The 21247-nt window shown below is 43.2% G+C and overlaps 1 protein-coding gene across 1 annotated transcript; it reads right to left on the bottom strand.

Moving 5' to 3' along the window:
* Positions 1–1596: 1596 nt before the first annotated feature.
* GDNF (glial cell derived neurotrophic factor) lies at positions 1597–21011 on the bottom strand. The gene is made up of 2 exons (XM_074995639.1): positions 20939–21011; positions 1597–2531 (listed from the first exon to the last, which is right to left on the bottom strand). The coding sequence occupies exons 1-2, from the start codon at positions 21009–21011 to the stop codon at positions 2047–2049; spliced, it is 558 nt and encodes a 185-aa protein (XP_074851740.1). The 3' UTR covers positions 1597–2046.
* Between the last annotated feature and the right edge of the window lie 236 nt (positions 21012–21247).

Below are 21247 nucleotides of genomic sequence, written 5' to 3'. Positions count from 1 at the left end.
AAATAAACTTCCAGCTTGATAATTTGTGTGAATCCTTTTGATACACAACCTCTTTTACCTTAAAGCAGTATCTTAAAGAAAAACTTAAAAGGGTTTTTACTATGCCAGTGGTATCTGTAATGGTTTGGCAAGTTATACAAAACATTTTTGGTTATTTAACAAACTGTTTTGTTTACCCTCTGTCTATATTAAATCCAGAACTAACTACAAAAAGGGATTTAACCATTCTATATGGAAAGGTGGAAAGAAAAAACAAATATTGCATGAAATTAAAATGGTAAAAGTGTGATTACTTTTCATTTGTCAGGCATAGTTATTAGGTCAGTTGGTGAGAGAAACTTCATCAACATTATAATATTAATATTTTTCCTAAAAATTGATAATAATAGCCCCTATTGTACACCCTGCACTCATTTGGAGTGTCACCAACTCGCATGAATAGTAAGGGACATACTTATGTGTTATTCAACACGAATATGGATTGCAGACTTTGGCTCTCTGTTCTGAGATTTTAAGCAGGGTTTTGGTAAAAAAAAAAAGGTAAAGTAAGTGATTTTTTTTGTTTTTTGCTTTCAAGTTAACTGTTAATACTTTTAAAAGCATGGCCCCTTGTTCCCAGCTTAACTGTCTTTATATCTCGTGAGCACATTCCACTTTGGCACCTTTGAAAAAAAACTTTAATAAATAAAGAACGGAAATTCATTATTGAACTGAAATAAATAACAATAACTTAAATCTTAATAAATATCTTCTGTATATTTATGCCTTTGAATGGATGCATTGCATCAAGTAGTCTGCTCACTCACAATGACCAAATATAAAAGAGTTATGTAAGTGACATTAGTCCTTTGTAAACCAAAAGAAACATATTTTGCATTTGTGTAGGCCAGGCTCATTGTTTCTATTATTTTAGTAGGAGTGAGTGCTTAAAAACACAACTTGTTTTCAGAGGGAATAGAAGATTTAAGTCTAATACAAAGCTATTTTTGAAGAAATGTTAGATGGAAATAACCTAAATTACGTTACACTACAGCAATCCTTCCAAAGAAGTTCTTCCAGAACATTTCTTCCGAAAACGCTTCTTTCAGAAGAGCGCGTCCACACACAAAGTGGATTGAAAAGAATTCATCCTCTCTTTTGATACAGAGCATCCACACAGGCCCTGCTCTTTCGAAAGAACAGGCCAGGGATCGAAAAATCTGAAACCATGAGGATTGCTCTTTCAGATAAAGGGCCCCTGGGCCATCTACACACATTTTTTCCTGAAAGAATCTTTTGGAAAAAGGAGTTCTTCCTCATCTGGGAGAGGAAGCGGGCCACCGGAAAAAATTTTTCATTCTTTTGATTTAATATAGAAAGAAAGCATTTTGTGTGTAGACACTCTGTGAGATTTTTCGAAAGAGCCCCAGCTCTTTTGAAAAACTTGCTAGTGTGGATGTAGCCTAAGTGAAAAGGTTTTGCGTTGATTTTTCCCCAGTGAACTTTGGCTTTTTCATTTTAACGCTTGCCTGATTTAACCTTACACAAATACTATGTAATAAAAAAGTTATCTCCAGTGTTTTGGAATAACCTTTTAGCAAGCATTATTACAGTGTCTCCTGGAGTCAAGTTAATAAAACTTGAGCTTACCATAATTAGTGGGACCCCAGTTTTTATATCTACACTAAAAAATAAAAAGAAGGTATTATATTTAATACATTGTGTTTTTAAGCACATTCCTAGCTGATTCAAACCTTGCATGGTGGACCATGTCAAATGAAATGGTGATCGCAATGATCGCAACCTCCACCCACTTGTTCTGAAACTCCACCCCTGAGCTTTGATGCCTTTGTTTGCTTTCCTTGTAGAAATGAAAATTTCCAACTTTTCTATCGTGTCCAGGTCCTTCTGCTGTATCTTGTCCTACCAGGCTCCCATGACATTTGTTTTCCTGCATCCTTGGTCCTCTTTCTCAGTTCTAAACAGACATTTCCTTGGGAACCTTGGTCCTGTTCTCTGCACTGTAGTAGGAATGCAATATTGTAATAGTCTCAACAAAAATAACCATCAGACACATCCACATCTTTTAGCGGAATGTTTTTTCAATATATGGTAAACCAAGTTATCATCCAAAAATGAAAGGTCATCATCATAGGCAATGGGTCTGCAGCAAGCCTGTCTCACTTTGTCATTGACTAGCTTTTTCTTTCTGGTTAAATTTTTTAAAATTTTGTCATATGTGGTCTCAGCTGCATCACAAGATCCACTGCAGTACCGGAAAATCAGCTCTTCTTTGGTTTCATATCCCAAATCCAAGTCAGTCACATTTAAATGTATTTCCGTTAAGACACAACCACGGTTTTTGCCCTTTTGACCTCTCCGTCCCTTTTTACTGGAATTCTCTGTATTAACTGCTGCATTTTGCCGACTTCTCTCCCGCTTAGAAAAAATTGGAGTTTGTTTATCTGGTGACCTTCTCAGTCTTTTTATAGTGGCTTGAATAAAGTCCACTACACTGTCAAACTGATCAGGATAAGCCTCTGCCATGTTAGCTATTTGAAAAAGAAAGAGAAAAAGTTTTATTAGATGCAAATGGTCATTTTTATTTCTCATGGGAGTTTTAATCAAAGTCCACTAGAACTTGATCAATATGTCAAGTCAAAATGTCAGGTCTTTGCAAACTATTCTAGTAATAGTGTATACATAGCACATCCAAAACTGGGTAAGAAAAATGTGACAAGGTATCCATGTTAGATGAACAGACCTACTGTAAAGAGATCATGTAGACTTTCCTAGTCTACTGCAGGTAAGTGCTCCTTCTGATTATCATTCTGATTAGAAAGACTAGCAATGAGTGAAGGTAAGTACACAGCTATAAACTTCCCTTTCCAACAGAGGACCACACTGTCATCACCAGGATGGTCCAGTGCTTGGCTGGAAGCAGTTCGTGAATGAACTACAGCAGGCTAAAGCTGAGCAGGACAGAGGTGTTACTGGTGGGCAGAGAAAAGCATTTTGAAGAGAGTGCAGCCCCAGTGCTGTCTCCTTTGGTTGAAGATACACACCCACAATTGGTCAATTCAGTCCATAGTTTAAACATGCTCTTGGGTGCCTCACTGAGCCAAACTCTCACACAGCAGCATCTGAGAGTAATGCTTTCTGCCCTCTCTGGCTGGCTAGGAGATTTGGTCCCATCTTGGCAAATAATGTCTTGGCCTCATTTATTCACACTTTATTCCCCTCTGGGCTGGACTACAGTGATGCAATGCACCTGGGCACAAATATGTCAGCATTTAGGAAACTCCAGTAAGAAGAGCATTGCAGCACATCTCCTCCTCAACACAGGCTAGCACACACACACCAGACCAATCCTCTGAACTGGCTTCCCAGATAATACTGAATCAAGTTCAAGTTCTCTGTGCTTATCACCAAGGTATTAATTGACCTGGACACCAGGATATCTAACAGACTGCCTAAAGTGCTGGGAGGAAGACCATAGTTGAGAAGTCTTGTTGCATGATTGAACGCACTACAATGAAGTAAAGCTCATCTGTGCAGGAGACAAAGCTGTCTATGGGACAGCCCAAGACGGTTGAATGAACTCTTCCAGGAACTGAGAACAATCCTAACCTTACTACCGTCCTCTGTAAGTGTAGGGTGCATTTCTTTAACCTGCCCTCACTAATACACAGCAACATGTATATTTGTATATTTTTAAAAGCCCATCACTTCCAATGCATACATGAGAGAGGATGAGAGAACAAACGTGTGACAGATGCTAGTTGTGTTGCTTACTGCACTACTGGAAGGTGCTCAGATACTATGATGGTAAGCAAGGATACAAGAATTTATATACAATAGAACACACACAAACTGGCTACGTCTACACGAGCCCCAAACTTCGAAATGGCCACGCAAATGGCCATTTCGAAGTTTACTAATGAAGCACTGAAATGCATATTCAGCGCTTCATTAGCATGCGGGCGGCCGCGGCACTTCGAAATTGATGCGCCTCACCGCCGTGCGGCTCGTCCCGACGGGGCTCCTTTTCGAAAGGACCCTGCCTATTTCGAAGTCCCCTTATTCCCATCAGCTCATGGGAATAAGGGGACTTCGAAGTAGGCGGGGTCCTTTCAAAAAGGAGCCCCGTCGGGACGAGCCGCACGGCGGTGAGGCGCATCAATTTCGAAGTGCCGCGGCCGCCCGCATGCTAATGAAGCGCTGAATATGCATTTCAGTGCTTCATTAGTAAACTTCGAAATGGCCATTTGCGTGGCCATTTCAAAGTTTGGGGCTCGTGTAGACATGGCCACTGAGTAAAAGAAACGTGCATGGAGACGGAGAAATATGTGCATATAAATCCTCATTTTAAGCTCTAAATATGGTGTATCTGGCTGGCAGTCTCACCTACAGTCTATATGCAGGAGAAGGGATCATTCAAATCAGCTGTATGTGAGGCTTGAGTGTGGCCAACCCTGCAAGTTCCGAAAAGGTGACATGAAAAAGGATGACACTGACTTCAAAAATCATGAGCTTTATTTTATTTTTACATCACATTTTGAGGTCTGTTTTCATATTTTTGAACTCATGATGGGACTCACTTGTGTGTGGCCATGTGTGCAGTATTGACCTTAAACCCAGGGGGGCCTTGGCTTCACTTGGCCTCCAGTGGTGCACATTTCTCCTCTCTGGCCCCTCCCCAGTGCCAGGCTGATGGGCAGTTCCTTGACACCAGCCTCCTGGATCCTCCCCTCCAGGGCCAGGAGCAAAACTCTCTGTACGGGTGAGTGAGCAGGGGGAGGGGAGGGAGTAAGGCAAGGCTGGAAACACAGCCAGGTGGGGGGACACCTGGCAAGGCTGGGAACTGTGGGGAAACTGAGTTTGAGGGGTAGAACTGGGCAGCGCTATAAGGGCATAGCAGATGGCAGAGGAGGAACTGGCCTGAGGGAAGCTGGCCTGGGCACTGAACTTTGAATGGTGCGGGAAGAGGTAAGGAAGGTTTGCGGTGGAAGCAGTGAGGTTTGGTCACGTTATTTCACTTTGGACTGTTGCCTGTATGTGTTTAGTGCTGGTGAACTTGTTCTTTTTCCCTTAAACAGCAAAGCCCAAGCAGCAGTGTCCTTTTCAGGCTTAGGGTGAAAAGCTCTTTCTAGGGAGAATAAAAGGGTGTTTGAGAGGTGATGGCCCAGGGCAGTGGCAGGCAAAGGCTTAAATGAGGGTCGCACTCTGCCACTGATACCAACTATTTCTTTTTTGCCATTCAAATAGATTGTGGGTTATGGTTGACATCCCAGCCATCATGTAGAACACTACCCTGGGGCCTTTGCCATGCACCCAGAGTTATCTCACTGCCCAGTCCCCATCCCAGGAGGGCAGGGGAAGGGAAAAGCAGCAGAATGCTCTCCCACCTCCACACAGCCAGTGGCTTGTGTTTCCCACTGCCATGAGGGCACCTCTACAGTTATTAAATATAATTTTTCAGGATTTTAAAATATTGTGCACAGAATTTTTATTTGCTGGTGCTGAATGCCCACAGGAAGCTGGGGTGCTGGGCTGTTGTGTGGGGACTATTGGGGGTGCTGGGCATTGGGGGCATTCTGTGGGTGGAAGGGTGCTGGGCATAGGGGTCTGTGGCAGAGATCTCTGGGTGAGAGGCTACTGGGCCTGGGGTTTGCTGGGCAGAAGGGGTGGGAGGTACTGGACAGGGGGCAGTGTGGCAGACCATGCTGTCAGCACAGGACTGGGGTTGGGGGGGTGCAGGTGGGAGGGAAGTGAAGGTGGCCCTCTGCTGACATTGGGGGCTAAGGGGCACAATGGAGGGTTAATGGACAAGGTGGCATGAGTGCAGGGGCTGTGGAGCCTATGGGTGCCAGGGAAAATGGGGGGGTACCATGCCCACAGGGCTTAATCACACAAACCCAAACACTCTTGCCCTGCCAACACCCTGTCCCTTCTTCACTGCCCTGTCCAGGCTCCACCCCTTCTCTGCAGCGCCAGCCTGCTCACTCCATCCCCCCGCCCTTCATTATTTGCTCTCCCCCATCCTCATTCACTTGCACCAGGCAGGGACAAGGGATGGGCGTGGGATGCGGCCTGGGACCGGGGTTGTGTGGCTCAGACTGCAGGAGATGGTGCTGGGCTAAGGCAGGTGGGTAGGACACAGGAGGGGTGCACAGTGCAAGCTCTGGAGGGAGTTGGGATGCTGTAGGAGGCACAGGGCTGTGCAGAGGGTTGATGTGGTATGGGGGTGTAGGCGCTGGGAGAGGCTCAGGGCTGGGGAAGAGGTTAGGGGTGCCTGAGAGGGTTTGAAATGTGGACTCCAGCCAGGTGGCATTTACATTGCACAGCTCCCAGTCAATGGTGCAGTGATACTAAGTCAGGCTCCTGGCCTGCCCTGGCCCTGTGCTGTTGCTCCTAGAAACATCTGGCATGACCCTTCAACCCATGGAGGCATGGCATGGGGCTCCGCACGTCGCCCCTGCAGGTACTGCCCCCGTAATGCTTATTGGCCACAGTTCCCGGCCAATGGGAGTTGTGGGGTTGATACTCGGGGTGTGGGCAGTGCATGGGGAGCCACTGCTCTCAACAGGGACCGCAGAAAGGTACTGACAGCTTCCAGGAGTGGCAAAGAGCCAGGGTAGGCACAAAGCCTGCCTTAGCACCACTGTGCCCCCAGACTTTTAGTGGCCTAAAATCCGGTTTGGCTTTAGTAGCCTCTGGGAGATAGCACACAAATCCAGGCAAAACGGGGAGGTTTGGCAACACTGCAAGGGGCGCCATTTTCCTTAAGGTCAGTCCTGTTTGTGTGAAAGTTGTGAGAGTTGGCAAAGCTGATAGTCACACATACCCTCACCAAGCACCAGTAGTCCCAGTCACTTTCCTATGCAGAGAGCCACCAAAGAGTTCTGCTCCATGGCTCTCAGAGGATCTTCGTGTTCTCTGGGCAAGTTCTCTAGTACATTCCCCAGCTTTGCATTTCCAGCTGATTAGAGGCATCAAGTGCCAGAGAAGACTGGATTTGGCCCTGAGCCCTGTTTAAGAAACAATTTATACTGCATATAAGAATTTATAAATAAAGTAGGTCCAAATGTCATTTTGGAACAGAAGACACCAACACGGCCACGTTCCAAAGAAGACAGAAACTAAATTGTCCCATCTGTCTTTAATGGGAAACGATCATCAAATCTGGCACACAACTTAGGTTTTATAAAGTTAATCTTTTAATTTCACTGTCAACAGATTTTTTTTTTTAAAATTCCACTGCAGTGGTGACAATCCAGACAAGACAAGCAACCTTCAAAACAAAACTGACCAGAAATTGATTTCACTGGGAGAAACGGGTTGAAATCAAGTCAGCCCTTTGTGTAACTATTGCTGTAGAAGTCTACCGTAGGCGCTCACGTTTGAAAATCTTGGCCATCAGGGTTAGAGAAAAGGTTTAAATACCACTCATTGCAAAACAGTTATTTGTGGAAGATCTGTTTTCATTAAAATTGCAATTTTGAATGAAAACAATTCTTTCTGTTTCACGCAATTATTGTAGAAAATGAATACTTTTGTATACTTATTTACAATAGTTATGAACACCTTGGAAAATGAAGTTGGTCGTAGTGCTGAAATGTCTAATTGTGGACAAAACAGGATCCAAAAGTTTACAGCTGAACATTGACTTATTGCAGCTTTGAAGCTTTACTATGCAGGAAAAGAAAATGCTGCCTTCCCTTTCTTTTTCAGTAGTTTAACACCATGCTATACTGTATTTGCTTTTTTTTTTCTGTCACTTCTGCTGCTGCCTTATTGCATATTTCCAGTTCCAAATGAAGCGTGTGATTAACTAGTTATTTCATAAGTCTGAGGTTCTACTGCATATAATTATTTACTTTCTCTGTTAACTGGCGTTGTGCATAGCACTTTAATGTATCTTAAATGGTTTCTATATTATGTTACCATGTCTAAACACAAAACACCTATATCATGACCCCCCCAAAATTCAAGGGTTTTGATTCAGCCTACTATAAAAAGGATTTGTAAATTTCAGATCCAGACCTGGGTTTTGCTCAAAGGCTCCTTATTCCAAAGTAAGTGCCTGTGTTTTAGTTCAGCCCTGCCCCCACCCCTGCTGTAAAACTCTACTTCTGTTTTGATCATGATGAACACAGGAGATTTTGATTGTTCTCCCATTCACCTTTCTAGCATTTTAATCATTCTGTGGCATACATTTGTAACCTAGAAAGAACTGGGTTGGGAAAGGGATAAAAGACTCATTTAGAAAGATTTTTCAATAATAAGCCCATCAAACAAAAATTAGAATAGAATCCCTGGAAATAAACTTACCTATCACATATGCTTTAAACTAGCTGGGCTGAAAAGTTACCAGGATTTAAACAATTAAAATCACACCTATCTGAAGACTGACTTTGTTTGTGTGCTTGGCATGAAAAAGTGTGGAATGAGGAGTGAAACAGAAACACATCAAATAGATTCATTAAAGATATATCATCAACAATACATAGTCAATTTGTCTTTAAATGATTAACACTGTTCTGGTTCATTACCTTATTCATTCACTTGCAGGCTCACAAAGAGACATTACATTCTCTACTGTAACTTAGAATCCCCATAGAATTGAGACTGTCACTGGCATCCCCAGTCTCTCATCAAGGTGAAAGTGTTAAGTATCCTGATGCATCTGACTCTAAGACATTTCACATCAGATACAATGAGCCAGAAAAAAATACTGAATTAAAATAGCTTTTATACTTTTTTCTTTTTGTGTTTACCAAGATTTTCTATTTATAGCTTTCTATCTTGAGGGCCCATCCAGGCAGGGTATGATTATGGCTTATCTGCCTATAAATTTATTGTTTTAAGTTTGTGTCCAGCCTTTTACTGAGTTTTCCATTATCCTTCTACTTCCTCAGTTGTGCTTTTGGGTTCACAGTAGTTGCAAGACAACCAGATTCCGTTTCCAGTACAAGAAGGAAACAAAGAGAAATGGTGGAAAAATCTCCCATTTGCTAAACTTCACTTGCTATCATTTGTGGCTTTCTTGGGGAAAAAACATGCTCAGGAGAGCTGAGTAAAGTAGCTACAAATGTGTTTTATGTGAAAGATCTACAGAATATAAGCCCTGATGGGGACCCAAACAGGAACCAATCCCACCCAACCCAACTCCAAGAGCGTAGACTCATTTCTCCAATCCAACCATGGACCTCAATCAGTACTGACGACACCCACTGCTCATGGAATTGGTGCAGCAGCAGCTGCATATGACAGTGGCTCACATGGCTGCAGGCCCTGTTTTTGTAGCGCATGCCCCCACTGTGCATTTCTCTGACAGAGTCCTTAGGTGGCACACACAGCCCAGCAGATTGCAGGAGTGGGACATACAGCTGCCCAACATAAGCTTGAGAGACTCCAGTTGTTTTGCATTATTTTCTTTGACATCCTATCAGGTGTTTGTCTTCTGCAGGGTTCCCACCATCATAACCTTTCCCAATTACTGCTAATCCCATTGTCACACACTGAAGCGTGGGTGATGTGTCCTAGTGGTTAGAACAAAACCTGAGGACAGAACTGCAGTTGTGATGAGGAGACAAGCCAAGGATCAGAGCCAGGAAACGGGAACCAGAACAGAACCAAAAGGCAGCACCAAATAGAATCTAGTGATCAGCACCAGGAGCTAGGCCTGCAGAGGCAGTTGGGACTAGGGCTGGAAGCAGGTCTGGTACAGCTGCAAGTATGGACCGAACAGTCTTTATGCTGCTCTTCCTTCAAGGCTTAAATGTGATCTGTTGGCTCTTCTAACCAAACAGGCAGCACAATCACACAGTGAGGGTTTATTGGGCCCAGCAGAGCTCATGTGGAGGCTAAGCAACCAAACCCAGAGGCAGCTGAGTGTCTGACATTCCATCCTGATTTCACAGCCTACTCTACTAACTTCTGTGTTTGTCTAAATTTATTTCACCTTACATTTGCCATCTTCCAAAGAATTCTCATCTCCACTGCTTTCAGCCTTCTGCTGGCTTTTTTCTTTTTTAATGCAACTGCCTCCATATGATAAAGTCATATTGTTAGTGCACTGGTTTGTACATTTTTACTTTGGGTACTAAATGTAATGCTTTTATCAGTCTATAATTTCATCAGCTTCTGTGTAGCTCTTGTATCTAAAGCATATCTTCTTTTAACTTCATTCTTGAAAGCACCATTGGCACTGATCAAGCTTCCTAAGTACACACAAAATGTTACTTGTTCTGTGACTTTGCAGGCTGCTGCATTTCAGCAGTTCAGCTGTTGTCCCTTATCCAAGACACAAGCACTTTGTCTTCTTGGCCTATGTTGTAAATCCAAGTTGACTACAACAATTTTCCAAAGTAGGTTATGATCATTAGTTCAAATGTCTGCTGATTGCACAATGTTATCTACATAAACAAACAAGCTTAACCCTAGATCACCCAGTGATACACCCTCCCAGTCAGCGATCATTCTCAATGTCCAAATTAAGAACATGATGAAAACAAAGGTGAACCTTTGTGTCCTTGCTTTACACTTAACTTTGACTTGAACCAATTGCTTAATTTTTCCACTCGTTCTTATGACACTATATAGGAATCATTGTACGTAACTTCTAGAATTGCCAGAGGTGAAAAAAGTGACCCAAATGTCACTTGAGTAAAAGTTTAGCTGTGGGGGATGTGTGTGTGTGTGTGTCATTGCACTTAAGTACAAGTCACCAGTGTCCCTCTGAAAAGCTACCTGAGTAATGGGTCACATTCCATCTTGACTGTACTCAAGTATCCAGCATTGAAAGCAGCTGCACTTTTACTCAAGTAACCCTCTGGGTACTTTTTCCATCTCTGTTAATCCTATCTGCAGTTATCCTATCTGGAACACAATAAGATGTTTCTATTCTCCACAATGCTTCCCCTCAAACTAAATCAAATGCCTTTGTGAAGTTAGTGAAAATAACCAACTTCTTTAATCTCCGTTCTCAATTTTTTTCCCATTAACTGTCAGATTGTGAATACCTGATCAGTGCTAATTCAGTTTGGAGGGAAGCATTGTGGAGAGCAGAAACATGCATCGTCTCTAATGTGGTGACAGTTACAGTACTTTCATTATGATTTTTTTTCAATACTGATCATAAGCTTACAGTATTGCATAAAGTGATGAAGAAATCACAAAGATTGGGTAAGCAAAAGTTCTGGAAGGAAGATGCTCAACAACTACAGGAGGCATCAAGAAAAGAAGGGATGGAAACAATATACAATGAGGTTAAGATGTATGGAAACACAGTGCAGCCAATGATGCTATGGGATGAGGGCCTCATTTGCTGAACAGGCAACAGACACTGAAGCAGAGCTGGAGGGATGGTAACACCTTTCTGACAAAGTGCTCAACTTTGCATTCATCCAGATGCATGCATTCTGGACATCTAGATAAAGAGCACAGCATATGAAGCTTGTAGGGGTATCACTGCTGAACCACTGTCAGACAAAATGGAGCAGTGAAGCTGTTACAAAATGGGAAAGCTGCAGGAGTAGATGCTATAAGAGTTAAACCGCTAAAAGTCAAAAGGGCAAGTGCAAGCAAAGCATTCAGAAAAATATATAAAAAACACAGCGACAAAAGGCATTACCAGACAATTGTCTAAAGGCAACAGTTGTTCCAGTCATGAAGAAAGTGTAGGACCTGAGGAGTACTAGGGCTACAGGAAAGCAGCCAGGGCAGGAAAAGGCAACGGGTCCACACCCCTTTGCCAGTGCAGAGGGGCCATTTCAGACTGTTTAGCCCTGCAGTAAGGGGCTAGATGATGACTGGCAGTGGGTCACTGAGTCAAGGTGGGTATAGGCCTTGGGGTTTTCTGGGAGGGGAATGCTGGGGCACTGCTATGGGGCAATGCCATGGGGGAAGGGGGCACAGTAGGCTGGAAGAGATGTGGGGCTTCAACAAGCACAGAAGACAGAGGATGGGATACCAGTCAGCAGAGGGCACTTCAAGGCTGAAGAAGAGCGAATTCCTGAGGAGACTCACAGGAGGTGCCAGGTCAGTGAGGCACGAAGCCTTCCAAGCACATAGTGACCTGATCTGAAATCAAGGCCCCATATATTGGACCATGTCTTCCCTTCAAAGCTTACAATGTGAATGGACAAGACAGGCAAAGGGTGAGAGAAGAAACAGAGGTGAGGTGACCTGCCCCAGGTCACACAGCAGGTCAGTGACAGAGCTATGAACAGAATCCCAGTTCATTGCCCTAAACACTGTACCCTGTGTCCACTCTAAACCCTTGTGCTGTTCTGAAATAAGTGCAGGAATCAGTATTGCTGACATGCCTGTCTAGAGTCAGGCAGGTTCATATGTCTGTGAGCTGGAATTTCTGTTTTATCACAGTTCCTAGATCAATCTTATCACTGTGGTTCTGAGAATCTTAAATAGGTGCTTATTACTCTAGCAGTGCCTGGAACCATTCCCCTCTCACTATTACCCTGTGAGCCATGTAGCTGACTGACAGATGCAGTACTGAGGTTTCTGGGAGAGTAGGCATAGTCTGGGGTGGCCAAACAAAGAAATGCGTCTGGGACTTCTGGTACAAATGTCCTCCAGCAGTTCAGCTCTCAAGTAATGTCATCAAAGCCTCTCAGAGCAATTTGACTGCCAGTCACTATTAATATAAATAAGGTGAGAAATGTATTGACAGAAGAAAAATAATGATTGTATCCCCAATTCAGTCAAATGCTTCTGGCCCAGGAATGTGTGCTCTGGCTTTGAGTCCCCATCTCCGAGGAACAGGCACAGAGAACTAGGAAGCAGATTTCAGAGTCTGCTCCAGAGACTGCTCCAGGCAGGAGCAGTACGTCACACTCCCACCCAGCACAGGGCTTGTGGCAAAGCCAGGACTGACCCCAACCATGTGAATTTCACTTGATTCCGGTGATGGTTTGGCATTATGACTGATGTGTTTTTCTATTACACTCTTTTACTTCCCAAATTTCAGCATTTTTAGCAAACACATCTAGATAATGCTTATGTCTGCTAGCATGAATGTTTCTCAGTAGAAAAACTGTTAGCACGCAAGCTGATAATGGTTTCCTACTATTACACTAAAATGTGCATAGCACTAAAACAGATGCCCCATATTCCATGGCAGGGCATGCCAAACTGTGATCCATGGTCTGTTGGCAGCCAATGGAGAACTTAATAGTGAGCTGCAGAGGATGGCTCTTCTTCTTTCCCAGACATCAAATGGTATTAAAATATGTCTGACCATACATAACGAACATAACCTGTTGAGCTAGGAAACCGCTGTCATTACCAAAGAGTTATGTCATTGTGAATGGAAGCTGAGGCGGTCCTCATGTTTATCAATGGGATGAATGTAGTATGTGTCATTTGTGAATCAAAGGGGATATGACCACAAGAAAAATCTCTGTTAAGATGTAGTCTGCATTATGAAAAAGTTTGAGAATCCCTGCTATTCTGCAGCTATGCCCAGATTCAGCAAAGCAGTTAGCATATGTTAGACTTTAAGCAGATATTTACATCCATTCCTGTTCAGCAAAGCATTTATTCATGTTGTTAAATCCCCTTCAAAGAAACTTAATTACTGTCTTAAGGTTAAGCACATGTATTTGTGTTGTGTTGAAGAGAGGCTACTAAGCTGGGTTGAACTGGGACCGCATCTCCTTCTAAAAAGTTTTACTGGAATGTGTAGCAAAATCTATCACAACCTAGTTCACTGTCATTCTTTTACTTTAAAACATACTCAGTCTCCTGTATCAGAGGGGTAGTTGAGTTAGTTTGTATCTTCAAAAACAACAAGAAGTCCTGTGGCACCTTATAGACTAACAGATATTTTGGAGCATAAACTGATGAAGCGGGTCTTTGCCCATGAAAGCTTATGCTCCAAAATATCTGTTAGTCTATAAGGTGCCACAGGACTTCTTGTTTTTTAAGTCTCCTGTAATATTTTTGCATCCCTGTATATCCTCTATGAACCTGTCTCAAGTATCTAGCAATCTGTTTATCTCTGCCTTCCATCTTTATAACCAGGGAATGGTGTCCATGCTTTGTTGAAATCTTCCCCTTTATTTTGCTTGCCTTATCTTCTCTTTTTATTAGAGGCATAGTTTACATCTAAGAATATCCATTTCAGTCTTGGTAGATCTTGCCAGTGTCAAGGTTTAGCTGGTTTTGCCACCACTAAACAATTTGAAGTCCACCGTATTTTAATGCTTGATAATACTGAGGATTCATATAACTGCATTATTCACTATTTCAGTATTAATTCTGATTAGAGTACTATCTCAGGCTTATGACATTCCTGTCGAACTCTACATCTTTCTTGAGCAGGACCAGCAGAGATTGCTGAATTCTAATCTCAGCAGTCCTCATAGGGATCAGAACAGTTTACACAATATTTTAACCTGAATTCTTTTGAGGATCACGCTGTAGTAGCAATATAACTTCTTTCCCATCTTTTGGTCCCTGGTCATCAGAACAACTCAACTCCAAGAACTTCCCTGAATACACTTTAATATCACTAGAGAAAAATATGGAAGAGTATATTTATTGCCTTTTGCAGGACTCGGTCATTTTAATGTTAGCTCTTGGAACATCCTCCATGGGAATATATTTATTAGTTACTGTATCTGCAACAGAATGGAATGATGGTGTATTGCACATATTTAACAAATGGAATATAGAATAAAGTCTACTTAGGTCAGAACATATCTTTTGTTTAGTGCTGACAATGTACTCATCTCTGGATAGCATCAAGATACAAAGACAGGCTGTACCCTGAGGAGCTTGCATTCCAATATCATCTCCTGGCTAGTTGACATTTCCTCTCTATTGCTAATATAGTGAATAAGAACATTCCAGCTCAGAGACGCTGTCTCTTGTTTTTTGTGGATGGCTACTCCTCTCTGCATCTTTTTCTCCATGCAAGTAATGAGCAGGTTCTTAGGAACAGAGATCAGGCAGGAATGGAGTCGCTGTCCAGGCACTGGGGCCCACAAAAAATTAACTGAGCTTTGCAGGTGCAGAGAACCCTCCCTATTACCCCTCACCCTCCCCCCCTTTTTGGGGGGTAGATACTTGAGCCCTGGAGCACCTCTGGAGTCTGCATAAGCTCCAGCTAAATATGTTAAATGATTTAGCATAAACTATCTTTTAAGAACAAACAAACATAAACCCCTGAAATCAAATCATTGCTGAACAATAAACCATCTCCCTGGGCCTCAGGTCTACCTTTGAAAGCAGGCCTGTGTGATTTGGGATATTATAATCTTATTTACATTACACTTACAGCCATGTTGTGGTAACAAGTTACAAAATATACATGCCTAAAGACAGGCTTGCTTTCAAAGGTCGTGCCAAACCACTTAACCATTTGACCACATTGTATATCCAATTATTGGTATAGTTCTATTTATAATGGGTTTTGTGTTCTCATCGTACAAAGTTATCTAGCAAAGCTAATTCTATGCCGCCCTTCACCATACAGGAACCTTTGATCATGGCCATGTAATTAGAGGGGCTTACTCTTAGGCACTATAACAGGACATCCCACACTGCATTGCTCTATGTATTGCATGCTCCCTTATGGTTATGTCCTCCAGCAACTCTATCCCCCATCACAAGCTATCCCATATTGCTCTGCTGGTTACACGATTAAGAAGCAGGAGGCTGAGTTACAAAGCTTTGCGACAAGTGCAAAGATTGAACATTCTGACATGTATTTTTTACCTGGTGTAGCTGAAGCTTTTGACTGTGGGTGCACGTGACCACTGAGCTGAAATGGAGGGTCATCACAGTACACCTGATCAGTTTGAGAGATCAACACCTTGTTCATGATCTCGAGCAAGGGAAATTTTCAGGCCAATCTGAATTTGGTGTTACCATAATCATGTGATTTCTGAACACCCTCAGAACTTCTCAGTGAACCTGGTGGAGAACATGATGCAGTGAAGTGAGAAAAGATAAAAATTGGGAAGTTCAGGTGTAATTGGGCTGACTACTCCAATTAGGTATCAGGCCACTGTTGGATAAAGTCTCTCTCCTTCTAGGGAGTTGGACCAGAATTTCACAGCAAGATCAACCACTGGTCCTGGCAGCGTATTGAAGAGCTACATGGATTTCAGAGGGAAGACGGGGATAAACAACCATGAAGAGGAGGAAAAGCCATTACAGGTAGTGATCAACTGATTTATTATGTTGGGAGGGAGGTGTATGGGAGAGAGATTAAATGATGTGTGGAAAAGAATGACCAGAGTCATGAGAGTAGACAGAGTAATCTAACTGTGGAAGAGAACCCATTAAAGAGCCCGACTCCTTGATTCTCTCTCTCGGTTTTCTAGTTGCAGGAGCAACTTCCATGTAAAATCAGCAGCAATGGCCAACCCCCTAGTGGATTTTCTTGTTATTGTAATGGTGAAAGCAGCTTTCATTGCTAGAAACACCCAGCATGTCTTCTGCCAGCACACTAATGGCATTCTTCCCATCAGCACACAGCTACCATGCCTCAGACTCCTCCAGACCCCGCTGTAAAGATGCACTCCCTGAGTCAAATGCCATTTACAGTTCTGCCTGCACCTTTTCTTGTTATGGTGAAATCTAAGCACTGCAGCAGACTAAAGTGCCGTGGCAGCTTACTATGCCTGATGTTTTCATAATGGCATCCAGCTACCACATATTTTTTAGAAACAGTAATTAATTAATTAAGCTGGGATGTCAGCATCTTGCCAACCAACTCAGCAACCCCCTGCTATTTATCAGGTTCAGTGACATAGCCAAGACAGGTTGTTCTGAGCATGGATATTTCACTGTTATTAGGAAAAGAACACAAAAAATGTTTGAGACTCATTTCTCCAGATTTCATCCCAGGATGAGTGGCAATGCTCATCTTCTCTTTGCATTCAGGCCTAGTTATGTGCAATTTCCACTGGAGGTTTGAATAGTACCAGAGCATGTCACTCTGGTTTCTGCTGATAATAGCTCTCATAGGAGTATGGAATCTGACATACTGAATTACACTATTCCATCTCTGCTTAATTCTACACTGAGCCCAAACATCTGGAAGAAGCTGTCCCCTCACCCAGCCATGATTCACCTGAAACATCAGGCTCGCATGTGATGGACATATCACTACCTAATTTACAAGACACCTGGACAAAGAAGTTTGGTTAGCCTCATACTGGAAACTGACTAGACCTAATGAGTATGTGATTAGTGCTATCTGCTTATCTCATCTGCTTGCTGTGAAGAGAATGACATTTGAAAAAAATTTAAAGACTGTTTTAATAGTGAGGTTGATATTATATCCCTAGTTCAAGTTAACACTTGTAGGGCATCGAACAATGGAATTTTGATGTCTGCATTGACAACTTGTGTCATTCCTACACAAGTATTATTACAACTTTTTTCTTCCTACAGTACTAAAACAGTGGTTAGTCAAAGGAAGGAAAACTGGTAGTAATGCTAGCAAAGCACATCCCGAGGTTTTGAGGAGTCTCGCACTGCACACACACTTTCCTTTCCATGTCCCATAACGTAGGGGAAGATTTCAACATCATAAAGCCTCAGAAATCTGTGCAAGAGAAAGAAAACAAAGGCGGAAGTTCTTTTGGACAACTTGTGTCTGATGAGGGCCTTGACAACCAAGTAAAAAACAGTGAGAGATAAAAAGGCATCATTTAAAGAGTGAAAGTTAAATCCTAGCCAGGAAAATAGAAAGGTGCACACATTCTGTCAAATTAAGTGTAAAAATATAATTGGGAAGGCCAAAAATTTGGAATTTTAAGAACAGCTAGCCAAAAACTCAAAAAGTAACAGCAATTTTTGAAGTAAATTAGAAGCAGGAAACCTGCTCAAACAGTGGACCCAATGGAAAACGAAGATGCTGAAGGAGCCTCAAGGATAATATGGCCATTGCAGAGAAACTAAACGAATTCTTTGCATCGGTCTTTAGGGCTGAGAGTGTGAGGGAGATTCCCTTACCTGAGCCATTGGTTTTAGGGGACAAATCTGAGGAACTGTCCCAGACTGATGTGTAATTAGAGGAGGCTTGGAACAAACTGATAAACTTAAACAGTAATAAATCACCAGGACCAGATGGCATTCACCCAGGAGTTTGGAAAGAAGTCAAGTGGGAAATTGCAGAATTACTATGGTTTGTAATCTCGCCTTCAAATCATCTTCTGTACCAAATAACTGGAAGATAGCAAACCTGACATCAATTTTTCAGAAGGGCTCCAGAGGTGATGCTGGCTATTACAGGTTGGTAAGTCTAACAGCAGTATCAGGCAATTTCACTGAAACTTTAGCAAAGAATAGAATTGGCAGACACCTAGATGGGGGGCGGGGGAGAAGTCAACACATTTTCTGTAAAGGGAAAAACACACCTCGGTAACTTACTAGAATTCCTTGAGGGGATCAAAAACCATGTGATAAAAGAAAATAAGTTGTTATGGAATAAGAGGGGAATGGCATCTCATGGACTGAAAACTGTTTACAAAATAGGAAAAAGAGGAATAAAAGGTCAGTTTTCAGAATGGAGAGAGGTAACTAGTGGTGTCCTGCAGGAGTCAGTACTGGGACCAATCCTATTCAACATTCATAAATGATCTGGAGAAAGGGGTAAACAGTAAAGTGGCAAAATTTGCAGCTGATATTAAACTGCTCAAGATAGACTGTGAAAAGAGTTTCAAAGGGATCTTAAAAAACTAGGTGATTGGACATCAAAATGGCAGATGAATGTTAATGTTCATAAATGCAAAGTAATGGATATTGGAAAACATAATCCCAACTATACATATAAAATGATGGGGACTAAATTAGCTGTTACTACTCAAAAGAGATCTGGGAATCATTATGGAGAGTTCTCTGAAAATAGCCCCTCAATGTGAAGCAGCAGATAGAGTGAACGGAATGCTAGGAGTCATTAAGAAAGGGCTAAAGAATACAACAGAATATCTTATGCTTCTATCTAAATTCATGGGGTGCTCACATCTTGAGTACTGCATGTGGATGTGGTTGCCTCATTTTAAAAAAAGATATCTTGGCTTTGGACAGAATTCAGAAAAGTGCAACAAAACAGAATAGGGATGTGGAATGGCCACCGTATGAGAAGAAATTAATACAACTGGGAAATTTCAGCCTGGAAAAAAGAAGAGTAAGAGGAGATATTATTTAGGTCTATAAAATCATGACTGGTGTGGAAAAAGTAAATAAGGAAAAGTTATTTACTTGTTCCCATAATACAAGAACTAGGGAGTACCAAATGAAAGTAATAGATAGTGGGTTTAAAAATCAAAAGGAAGTATTTCTGTAGACAATGCACATTCAACCCATGGAACTCCTTGCCAGAGGATGTTGTGAAGACAGGGTTCATAAAAAAGCCAGATTAATTCATGGAGGTTAGGTCCATCAATGTTTGGTAGCCAGGATGGGCAGGAGTGGTGTCCCCAGTCGCTGTCAGAAGCTGGAAAAAGGTGACATGGGATGGATCAACTGATGATTACCTGTTCTGTTCATTCCTTCTGGGGCACCTGGCATTGGCTGGTGTTGGAAGACAGAGTAGTGAGCTAGATGGAACTCTGGGCTGACCCAGTATGGCCGTTCTTATGATTCATGGAACTAAGGGGCTCAGCTCAAAAGAGAGCAGAGTGCAGCCTGGAAAAGATTCCAATGGGAGGAAAATGCAAGAGGAGAGAGGACTAAGGAAGGCAGACCACAGCCGTATGTGGGGAAGGAGAGGACAGGACACTGCAGCCTAAGCATTGGAGACAGAGAATGGAGAGCTAAAAATGTAACTACAATGAGCGTAACTCTTGTATCATTTCCACCCAGAAGCAGCACTGTAGCAGAATTCTACGCCATCCACAAGGATGATCTTAAGACATATTTATATCTGTGTTTCTCAACATGTGTGCAACTACAGTGAAGACAGGAGGTGAAAGTATCTTCCTTCCAGGTGAAAGGCTATGTGAGTACATATTCAGAGTGTGAGCCACATCCTTGTACCCTCTACATGATAGTAACTAAGCAGAGAAAAGAGAGTTAAAGACAAAGTGGTCAGTTTTAATTCTGCCTCTTTGTTTTACGAGTTTAAGACAAGGGCCTTCATGTTAAGTGAGTACTTCTAAGATTAACTTGTGCATGTTGCTGCTGCTTATTGAGTAATATTAACACCAACGTTAAAGCAGCACCACTGAACTTCAAAACAAAAATGAAAAAAAGCCACATACTGCTCTCTGAAAATGCTTTTCTCTGAGACTTTGTTACTTAGACATTGTTATTATTACCTCCCAGAATTTAGATTATAAACTGTCTGGGACAGTGGGCTGGTCTGAGGAGCACCGATTTACCTAAATCAGTGTCCTGGAACCTTTTGTTATTTCAGTCTAAGTTTCAGGGTGGATACTGCTATTTTGAAATGAAGGTGGATTCAGTTGTGGTTAGTAGTAGCCCTGCCTGTTTATACAGTGCTTTGTAGGACGGGCTCCCAAGCTTGGCAGAAGGTTGTAAATCATATAACCAATAAATAACCATGGGATTTTTTCGGAGGGAAAGTAGATGAGAAGTGAAAGACGCATTTGCTGTTAGAATCAGTTCAGCAATTCCCTTTCTCCGTTGCATGGATCTTTCACACGGGGCAACACGTGGCAAATCAGGTTGGAAAGAGAAGCCTCCTGGTGCACCCACCCAAACCCGGGTGAGGGGCAAGCGTGGCACCTGCCCTTCCCTTGTGTGACCCGGAGGGCAGTTCCAGGTGCTGGAATACGCCCCCCGCCCAGCGCCCCCCCCCAGCCGCGAGTTCCAGAAGACAGACAGCGGGGCCAGGAAGGGGAACGGTTCTTACAGTCGCTGTGCACAGCATGGGGAGGCGGCAGGCTGGTGGGGGGGCGATCGTCTTCGGGCCCCTCTCCCCCTGACCGGGGCCCCGCGGGAGGCGTCTTACCGGCGGGCAGCGGGGATGTGGAGACCGTGCCGAGCAGCACCACGCAGACAGCCACTACATCCCATACCTTCATCTTAGAGGCCCTTCCGACGCAGCCCTGCGGGGGGAGACGCGAGGTTAGGGGGCGCTGCGGGGAGGTGCGCTCCGGCCCGGCCCAACCATCGCTCCCCACAGCCCCCCGCGCCCAGACCTCGCCCCGGCTGTTCGCCGTGGGGAGGTACTGGGGAGCGGCGGGGCTCGTCCGGGCGAGGCGCTGCCCTCCTCCCCCGCGCCAGGCTCCGGCTGAAGGCGGCACGGCCGAGCCCACCC

This window comes from Carettochelys insculpta, chromosome 5 (genome assembly GCF_033958435.1).
Source record: "Carettochelys insculpta isolate YL-2023 chromosome 5, ASM3395843v1, whole genome shotgun sequence".
Taxonomy (NCBI): domain Eukaryota; kingdom Metazoa; phylum Chordata; order Testudines; family Carettochelyidae; genus Carettochelys; species Carettochelys insculpta.
The sequence above is the reverse complement of the archived record's forward strand: the minus strand, read 5'-3'. Positions and strand labels throughout refer to the sequence as shown.

Excerpts from the sequence above, each read along its gene's own strand:
- GDNF (XM_074995639.1), bottom strand. The coding sequence starts at position 21,011 with ATGAAGGTATGGGATGTAGTGGCTGTCTGCGTGGTGCTGCTCGGCACG. Across the intron at positions 2,532-20,938 it reads CACATCCCCGCTGCCCGCCG|CTAACATGGCAGAGGCTTAT; the intron begins GTAAGACGCCTC and ends TTTTTCAAATAG.